The following is a 10,843-nucleotide window of genomic DNA, read 5'->3' as shown; positions in this document are numbered from 1 at the left end:
AAAGAGTATAAGGAATCTGGTTTTTTCTTAAAACTATAATGTGACTCTATAGTTACTTCAATATAAAAAGATTTTTTTAAATTTGTAGGTAATTTATGTGTTGGATTTAGTAATATATATTATTAAAAATGAATAGATTTAGCCTAATAGTTGTTATCCATTAATATCAATTGTATTCCAGTAGGCTCAGTAATTATGCACATGATTGAGAGATATAGGATCTAGCATATGGTATGATTAAACAATGTTTGAACACTAAATTTTATAAGAAATTCTGATCATTTGCTTTACTCTGTGCATTTGAAGAATGTGTAAGACAATGAGTCAGTCCAAATGGGGAAAGTGTTAGCACCAAAGCATATTTTTTCTTTTAACTGCAAACATGGCCATCGGTAATCTTGTCTTCAAATTTCCCTTTTATTCCTCTTGACCTTTCAAAAAAGCAGTGGCCTGGGACAGATGCTCTCTTAGGAGGCATCTCTAAGGATGTTTCTCTTAGGCTTAGAAGTCCTTGCTGGCTCCATTTCCTGCCCAGACTTACGTAGCTACCCATGCACTGCTGGCTCCTTAACTCCAGTTACCTGTGAGATCACTTGATGATTCTGGCTTCCAGGGGTGGTTCCAGGGTGGAACTGGGTGTCTCAGAGGTGTCATTCTGCCTAAGAAGCAGTAGAAGCAAATACAGGCCTACCACAGAGTAGAAGGCCAACATTTCTTCCTCTAATTTTAAGCATTCATTCAGATTGCTTTCCCCCTTATTATGCATATAGCTGCCATGATTTGGGCTTTCTTCCACTATTATTACATGTTTGATTTTGTTTTCTTAAGAACCAGATTAATTTTGAACACCAGATTCCCTAGACACTCTCCAAGCCATATATTAAGTCCTCAAAAAAAAAGAAAATATATGATGGCTTATAAATAAATCTGTATCATAGTCATAAATATTTTTCTAATTTTTTTTCATAACTGGTGAGTTCCCTTGATTTGATTAGAATGTCATTTTAATAAATAGTTTGGCACCCATATTAAGCAGTTACCTTGATTTAAGCAATCTTGGGTATATTTGTTATTCAACACATGTGGTTTGATTAAAAAAAAAATAAAGAGGTATGTCCATTAAATATGTTTAGGGCTCCTACACTTTGCAAGACTCAGTACTCAAAGCTGGTAATTCAGTATCCCTGCCAACCCACTGTTCTGGGGCACATAACACAGTGGAACAGTGGGAAGACTTCAAGACACAAAAACAATTATATAGTAACTGACTGTGTAAGTACTATAAAATTACAGACTACTGTGAACTAGTATAGTAGAGTCACCTAATTTCAATCAGGGAACAGCTAAGGCATTTTTGTGGAAAGGATATTTTAGCTGAGAACTAATAGATGATTCACAATCAATGAAAAGTATGAGAAAAGGAAAGAACATTCAAAGTGCAGCAAACTGCATAGGAGAAGTCTTGAGGAAGAAAAAAGCTTGAGTCTATTGAGAAACCAGAAGCAAACCCATGTGACTGGAACACCATGAACACAGAAGAACCCCATAAGGGGCTGCACAGGGGCTGGGGGCAGAGCTGAGTTTGAATTCTGCTTCAGATACAGTAGGAGGCAAACCAGTGGCTTTCAGTTGGCATTGCAGTCATCTGAGTGAAATACAGTGGCAGCCTGAGTAGGATGGTGACAGTGATGATGATGAGAAATCAAGAGATTTGAGATGCTATTTTAGAAGTGGGAAAGACTAGAGGAAGCCTGAGGTGGCACAGCAGGAGGGGGCTGTGAGAACAGTGAATGCCTTCTGGAAACGTTCATGTTGAGACATGTGAGACATTCATAGATTTACATCAAGTGGTTGGTTAAATAAATATTATATTTTAGAGGAGAAGTAAAAGTAAGTCAGTTCTACTAATTGTTTTTTATAAAGAGGCCTGAAGACAGCATCCTCTACTGCAAGTACATCAGTAACATCATCATCTTCATATGCAGACAGCAGGAAGACAGTTTTTCTGTACAGTTGTCAGCAAACAATGTGCAGATTAGATTATAAACCAGAATTTTAAAGGGAACAGAAGAAAAGCAAACTGTATTTCTCTTGTGTGTTACTTTTTGTGATATATACCATGGATTTGTTATCTTTGTGAACAAAATGGTCTGTCTGGGTCCCATACTACATGGAAAGAAAAATCTATGTATAAGCTCCAAAGTGTTCATATCTGAAGTGAAATATTGGTGTTTAAGTAGGAATTCCTATTTGGTAATTTTTAAGCACGATGCTTTTTCACAAGTTGACTTTGCAAATGTGCTAGCTGTGATTATTTTTAGTGTATCCTATCCCTTCCTACCCTTTTCTATAACAGCTGTAGCCAAATAGAGGTCAGAGGCAAGATATAAACAATATTTTTAGGGGGCCGTAGAGGTGATTCCTCATTCTTTCCTTTACATCATAGGCCAAAACAAAATATACATTGTTTGGAAAGGTGAAAACATTTTTTTTTTCATCCACCCATGGTTCAAAGTCCTTTATATATCATACCCTTGCAGAAAATGAAATATGTACTAATCATCTTTCTATTCATAGCACTTTTGTATTCTTGTGACTCCCATATAGTTTTTGGCTTCCAAAAAAAAAAAAATCACTTAATTTAACTTTGCCGTTTCCTCCCTAGCTTTTGTTTTCTTTCAAGAAATACTTACTGAGCTTCTACTATGTGCAAGGCATTTTCCTGGAAATAGGAAGCCATAAGAAAACAAAAGACAGACCCGTTCACCATCATTGAGATGCTGTTCTAGTGGAGAGAGAATGAACAAAAAATAAGTAAAACATGTATTGTGTAAAACGATGGTAAATGTAATCAATGAAGAAAAAGCAGAGGAGCGGGGAGAGTAAAAGCAAGTATGGGTGGGTGGAGTGAGGAGCTTCAACTTTAGATAAGGTGGTCAGAGAAAGTTTCATTTGGAAGGATAATTTGCACTGAGACCTCAAAATTATTTTAAATATTCTCTCTCTGCAAATTACTCACAAGCACTTTTTCTGAAGTGGCCATCTATAGTGACTGTGGTATGTGTTTACATTATCTGTGACAGAATACTTGCTAAATTATTTGTACCATTGAATGCTGCTAAACAGAGGAGTTTTGAATAAATTGAATAGAATCACAACCGGAGCATCTACAATTTATATGACTCTCTGACAAGGCTACTATCAATGAGAAATAATCATGAATTCATCTATGCTTCCGCATTACCTTGAGAAGATTTGCAAATTAATTCTGTTTATCTTGAGGGAGTAATTTCATTTCTTACTTCATTAGTGGCATTTTGGGATTATACTTCTATATTCTGACTGCAGCCTATTTGTCCCAAAGAGCCACTGGCCCTGTCTCAGTATGGGGGAGATTCTAGCAATGTGAAGTGTTTCTCTGAGAAAAATTGGAATATATTTCCAGGCTTTTTCATCCAATTTCTTCCTATTCTTCATCTTAAAGAGCTTTTTGTTTAATTGTTCCATAAATAATCATGGTCATTTATTTCTTTGTCAGAATCCAGTAGGTTTTTAGCCATTTTTATTTATTTTAGGATATATATTACAATAATTTAAAAATATTTTATGTGGAGATTGGAATGACTTTGACACCCAGTTAAAAACCCCTGTTGCGGGTAGACCAAGATGCTGTTTTTGTTTTAAATTATCAGAATATCATCTGCTGACATTAAAGTTTGGATCTTAATGCCCATACATATTTTCTTAGATCAGTCTTTTCATGAAATAACTTTGTAATTTAAAATCAGTTTAATGTATCTCCTGCACGTGGATCAAAACATTTATTAATTCAGGATACCTGGTACTATGGAAATTATCAACATAAAGTTAATAACATAAGGAGATGCATGTCTAGAGCCAAAATTTGACTAAAATTTGAAGAAGAAATAAGGAACAAGACAAAATTGTAAACAGAACTATAAACAGGAAAACCTGGGTACCTAGTTTCAATATAATTTTAACAATAACCACCAAGAGTTTTAGTGCTACCATGTGCCAGTTCCTCAGAAAGTCCTTTACATTTAATATAGTAATCATACTATGAGTCAGTTACTGGTAATAACTCAGTGACTAGCACCTCAACCAAGGTGACACAGTTATCAAGGAACAGAGCAAGAATAGAATGTGAGCTCAGTCATTAATTAAGCTATTTCCTCCTTTTTTTTTTTTTTTTTATTCAGTAGTCAGGACTTCCTCTGACCACAGCCGGGAAATGTTCTCTCTGATTTTTTTTTAATTCATTAATTTATTTACTTATTTATTTTGGGCTGTGTTGGGTCTTCATTTCTGTGCGAAGGCTTTATCTAGTTGTGGCGAGTGGGGGCCACTCTTCATTGCAGTGCGCGGGCCTCTCACTATCGCGGCCTCTCTTGTTGCGGAGCACAGGCTCCAGACACGCAGGCTCAGTAGTTGTGGCTCACGGGCTTAGTTGCTCCGCAGCATGTGGGATCCTCCCAGACCAGGGCTCAAACTCGTGTCCCCTGCATCAGCAGGCAGATTCTCAACCACTGCGCCACTGGGGAAGCCCCCTACTTCCTCCTTTATCTATAAATAGCAAAATAAGTAGAGAAGACAGCCCATTATAACTAGAGAAAAGTGCAATTATTCAAAGATTATTAAGATAATTTTAATATTTGGGATTGATTTAGATAGGAAGAAATCTCCTTTTTATAATATCACCTGAAATCCAAGAATCCTTAGTAGATTGTGTGTGTGTGCATGAATGAATATATGAATAACTGACAAATTCTAGGAAATCTAGTCAGGCTAACCTATTCTTAGCCAAAAGCTTGGGAAAGCTCTATAATAAATCACTTACTAACACCTAAGCTGGGGGAAGAGAGCAGAGAACAATTGAAATGGAAGTATTTTTGTGATATGCACTTATCTAAATAGTACAAATACATAACTTGCAAGTAAAACTCTGCTTGTAAATACTGAAATAAAATGTAATAGTAAATTTTAATTTACTGGAAACTATTTTTTTAAATATACCTAGTTTTTCTAATATTAAAGCACTTTGGATAGTTTCTAAATTATTCCAAAATTTTCAATAGAAAACAATTTAATGTCGTCAGATATACATTTTGGGGAAAAAGTTTTTGTCCTTAGTGAGAATTTATGGTGAAAAATATTGTGTGTAGTCTAATTATTAAGTCAACAATATTTATAAATACCTGCTGTGTAGCAAGTCATATATATTATTCACTAGAGATAAGAGTAAACACATTTAATATAAGACGGCCTGTGCTATGACTGAGTGATGATCTGATGGTATTCCTTCACGATTACTTTGTTCATTTAAGGTGACAATATAATTTATCATCCAAACCAGGACACATTTGAAGGTAAAAGAGGACTCTACTTGTAATTACATGGGAAAGTAGTTGTAACATGGGCATACCAGGAGGCATGGCCTCCCTATTTCATCCCAACACTTCAGGTGGAGATCTTGCATATGTCTATAAATGCAAAGGTGCGTATGTGTTCGTATGCTGCTCTTATATTTTGGAAAGCTCACTTAATCCACAAATCTGGCAGGGACTTGTCTGTGCTACCTCTGTTTTTCAATCTAGAAAGCCCTGGAGATAATGTAAACTGCCAAGATTAAGTATTTTTACATTATCTTTTTAACCACAATGTATGGATTAGACATTGGGTAGTTTACTACAGAACGTTTGTGATCATTCTGGGCAAGGTAGCTGTTTCTTTGACTGTTTTGATACAGGCCAGTGATAACAGCACTAGCTTAGCTGTGAAAGCATTAAACCATCACACAGGGAAATTCCCCAAGCCCTCACCTTTGTTGAAAGATGCTTGTGTTTGGTTTGTAGGACCAGTGGTTTTGGCGAGTGAGAAACAACAGGGTGATGGATGGATACCCCATGCAAATTACTTACTTCTGGCGGGGCTTGCCTCCTAGTATCGATGCAGTTTATGAAAACAGTGATGGGAATTTTGTCTTCTTTAAAGGTAAGGAATGTTTCCCATGTCTTGCTCTGCTGTATCTTGGTCATTTTGCCCAGGGCCTTGTTGCAGATATAGAGATGAATAAGTAAAGCCTGTTGAGTGAGGTTAGGTAACTAATTCATTTTATAAAATGAACCACATATGTTGGCTACAGATATAAATGAAGTAAAATCAAAGACAAGTTTTAATTCTCTAAGTTATATTTTCTCATTTGGTATCCTCATTTGTAAGTCAAATTTAGGAGGCATTGTGATCGCTTAGAATTTTTAGATTTGACCTAAAAGCACCAGAAAAATAAATACACAAAAAGGTGAATGAATGAATGAATTAAAAGTCATTTTTCTATTAACTAAGGGATTTGGGTTTTCTTTTATAAGAGCATTTGGAGTTGCTTGCTGTTTTTATGCAATGAAATCCATTTCACTTCTTATTTTCATATATAATCTCTTAAACTTTACTTGATTTAGTCAGTTTATGTTAAATAGTTTTCAATAAACTAAGAAATTGCTCATAAAGACAAGGAAAACTTATAAGTAGAAAAAATTCACCCAATCATTTTACTCAATAAAATTTATTATTTGTTATTTATCTAAGTGACAAAATTCAATTGCAGAAATACTAATGTCTAACATGCAAAAGTGAAATTATCTGGTAAAGTGAACTTAAGTCAAGTGACTGGTATTCCATCTTCTAAACTTATTAATATTCAAAACAATAAATCTTAAGTCTATTGGGGGAGACAGGGAACACAGACTGACTGAGTTGTAGGACTGAGAGAATTGTGAAGAGAGCATGATCTGAGGCAAACTAGAGTGAAGAATGAATATGATTGAATGGATTAGCCAAGAGCCTAAATGTCTGAGAATAAGCTCAAATAAGGATTGAGATTCAGGGAAAAGAAAAGGGATCTTAACCAAAAAGAAAAAGGCAATTATTCTCAGGATCAAACTAGAAGAATTCACTGCAGTGATGAGAGTAATGAAAACACAGGGTTTGAGAGACACTTGTGATATTTTAAGTGAAGTCCAAACAACACATGTAAAGTGAAAGTGTATACTCAGAATTTATCTTTACAAATTGTAACTTGAGAAAAAGGGGTATAGTACATTAATTATAAGAACATGATGATCCTGCATTCATTCTGCCAATTTTGAGCACTTGCTAGCTGTAAGAACTAAACAGCTACTCAGTTCCCTTTGCCTCGGTTTCTCCACCTGGAAAATGGGATTAGTAGTGCTCCCCATTTTAGGATTAAAGACTAAATTAACGACTACATGTTAAGTGCTTGGTACATGTGAGCTCTCAATAAATGTCAACTATTACTGCTGCTGGTGTGATTACTATTAATATTCCTGCCCTCCTGCTATCTATAATAAGTGTATGAAAGAAGTAACCAAAAAAGAAAAGCAATTTTTCTCAGGCAAGCTAGAAGAATTCATAGTAGTGAGGAGAGTAATGAAAACACAGGGTTTAAGAGACTCTTGTGATATTTAAGTGAAGCCCAAACCACCCATGTACTGTATCATTGTGGAAATGTACATGTACTGTACCATTGTGGAAAAAGAAAGGATACATCTAAAGGTTCTGAATCTTAGGGGCATGATATTTGGAGAAAAATTACCCTCCTATACATTCTTCTTTGGTCACGTGCTCGGTAGTAGCAGAAAAAAAGTGAAGAATAAACCCTAGGCAGCCAATGGCTTGAGGGCTGTCCCATGGGGCCCTGTCTCCTCACAGGATCAATAGTGCTCTCTGACAAAACTGCCTGATGAGAAATTGCCACAGTCATAAATCAGTGTTCCTACAGTTCTTTATTGCCTCAGGGCCGTCTCACTTTTTTCATGTTGTCTCTCCTCACTCACTCGCTCTGGAATGGCTAGCTCCGTTTCATTTTTAAACAGCTGGCATAAAAGGGACCTCCACAGAGTGCCCTCCCTGCCCACTCCATTTAAAGCAGTATCTTCCAACTTACACAGCTCTTGTAAAAATTTGAAATTATCTACAGCATTCAAACGTAAATTTCATGAGAGATGGAGCTTGTTTATATTTTCTTGCACACCACTGTATTTTCAGTTCCCAGAACAGTGTTGGGTACATAGTAGGTGTTTAACAAACATTTTAATAAAAACAATATTGTTAAATATTGGTTTGACTCAATAAGGTATTTCTTATGTCGTCATGCTAACAACAGGAACAACCCTGTCTCTTGTCACATATATATTAAACTTTTAGAAAGTTTAGCTTATTAGTGGTGTCATCATTTTTTTTTTCTTTTTTTGCGGTACGCGGGCCTCTCACTGTTGTGGCTTCTCCCATTGTGGAGCACAGGCTCTGTATGCTCAGGATCAGCGGCCATGGCTCACGGGCCCAATTGCTCCATGGCATGTGGGATCTTCCCCAACCACCGCATGAAACCGTGTCCCCTGCATTGGCAGGCGGACTCTTAACCACTGAGCCACCAGGGAAGCCCAGTGGTGTCTTCTTGATATATTGTCTGTATCAGGAAATGTCTAATCTTAGAACTTTGTCACCCTGCTGTGATGTTTCTTTCCTCCAGTTTACTCTCCACATTACCTTCAAATAAACCTTCTCCAAACCCAGCTATGAACATCAGCTCCCTTATTCCAAACATCATTGATTATGCAGAGGGAGCCATAAGCTCTGGTTGTTTCCAATAAGACCACTCCCTTCCCTGGTATCTATCTCATTATTGGCAGGAGAGTTAAGAGTCCTAGAACCCTGAGATTTGGGTGACACAACACTCCCTTTCCTAACCTTCTCACAACTCACAATCAAAATGAGTGTCTCAGCTTGCCACCATCTCTTTATGGCTTTATCACCTCAAATTCTAGATAATCAGATTAACTCTCATGCCAAGACCATCATCCTCATCTTGTTCTATGGACCTTGAGACCACCTCATCTCTAGCAGTCCAATTTCCCTCCCTGTTTAATTTTCTACATATCATCCAGCAAACTATGTTTCACTTATTTATTGCTCATCTGTATCCCTCTCAATAGAATATCAGTTCATAAGGTCAAGGTTTTCTCTAGTTTTTTTTTTTTTCTTTTTTCTTTTAAATACTGTTGTACTGACACAGGAGTAATCTCCAATATATACAAGCAGTTCATGCAGCTCAATATCAAAAAAACAAACAACCCAATCCAAAAATGGGCAGAAGACCTAAATAGACATTTCTCCAAAGAAGATATACAGATTGCCAACAAACACATGAGAGGATACTCAACATCATTAATCATCAGAGAAATGCAAATCAAAACTACAATGAGGTATCACCGCACACTGGTCAGAATGGTCATCATCAGAAAACCTACAAAAAATAAATGTTGGAGAGGGTGTGGAGTAAAGGGAACCCTCTTGCCCTGTTGGTGGGAATGTAAATTGATACAGCCACTATGGAGAACAGTGTGGAGGTTCCTTAAAAAACTAAAAATAGAATTACCATATGACCCAGCAATCCCACTACTGGGCATATACCCTGAGAAAACCATAATTCATAAAGAGTCACGTACCATAATATTCAAAGTAGCACTATTTACAATAGCCAGGACATGGAAGCAACCTAAGTGTCCATCGACAGATGAATGGATAAAGCAGATGTGGCACATATATACAATGGAATATTAATCAGCCATAAAAAGAAATGAAATTGAGTTATTTGTAGTGAGGTGCATGGACTTAGAGACTGTCATACAGAGTGAAGTAAGTCAGAAAGAGAAAAAACAAATACCATATGCTAACACATATATATGGAATCTAAAAAGAAATGGTTCAGAAGAACCTAGGGGTAGGACAGGAATAAAGATACAGACATAGAGAATGGACTTGAGGACACGGGAAGGGGGAAGGGTAAGCTGGGACGAAGTTAGAGAATGGCATGGACATATATACACTACCAAATGTAAAATAGATAGCTAGTGGGAAGCAGCCACATAGCACAGGGAAATCAGCTCGGTGCTTTGGGTCCAACTAGAGGGGTAGGATAAGGAGGGTGGGAGGGAGACACAAGAGGGAGAAGATATGGGGATATATGTATATGCATAGCTGATTCACTTTGTTATACAGTAGAAATTAACACACCATTGTAAAGCAATTTTACTCCAATAAAGATGTTAAAAAATAAACAAGCAAACAAATAAATAAATAAATAACGAGCAAAGGGGGCATACAATTATAACATATAGAGAGCTTTAGAAAAGTCTTATTCTGAGTACCTATTAAGTGTCACTAAACATCTGTCAACTGACAGACAGGGAAAGCAAGCCTCTTAAACCACAAAATAAACATTTTCTAAGTAAAAAATAAAGAAAGAAAGAAAGGAAGAAAGAAAGAAAGAAAGAAAGAAAAAGAAAGAAAGAAAGAAAGAAAGAAAGAAAGAAAGAAAGAAAGAAAGAAAGAAAGAAAGAAAGAAATACTGATGTATCCCCAAGATCTTAAACCAGGAGTTGAAAAACTTTTTCTATAATGACCAAATAGGAAATATTTTAGCCTTTGAAATCCATACCATCTCTATTACATATCCTTTTATTTTTTTTAACCTTCAAAAATGTAAAAACTCTTCTTAGGTCATGGGCTGTACAAAAACAGGTCGTTTGTCCTAGTTTGCTGAACTCTGTTTTAAACAATGACTGGAATGTAGTAAACACTAAACAAATAATTATTGAATGAATAAAGAATAAAATTCAAGTCCCAGTCTGTGTTTGTATTCACAGCTCTATACACATTGGTCTCAGCCTATACCAGCCATTCTGGATAAACTGTTACTAATGTGTTTAAGCATTATTCTTCTCCAAGTTGTTCTTTTCTTTGGCCC

The 10,843-nt window shown here is 36.3% G+C and overlaps 1 protein-coding gene across 1 annotated transcript in view; it reads left to right on the top strand.

The window, feature by feature from the left end:
- MMP16 (matrix metallopeptidase 16) overlaps positions 1-10,843 on the top strand; it is a 346,798-nt gene that overhangs the window by 287,429 nt on the left and 48,526 nt on the right. Inside the window, exon 7 of the mRNA XM_007461751.1 lies at positions 5,874-6,012. Within this exon, the coding sequence (XP_007461813.1) occupies positions 5,874-6,012 (139 nt within the window). The remainder of the gene's footprint in view (positions 1-5,873; positions 6,013-10,843) is intronic.

This window comes from Lipotes vexillifer, unplaced genomic scaffold (assembly GCF_000442215.2).
Source record: "Lipotes vexillifer unplaced genomic scaffold, Lipotes_vexillifer_v1.1 scaffold362, whole genome shotgun sequence".
Classification (NCBI taxonomy): Eukaryota; Metazoa; Chordata; class Mammalia; order Artiodactyla; family Lipotidae; genus Lipotes; species Lipotes vexillifer.
This window is presented reverse-complemented; position numbering and strand designations above follow the sequence as displayed.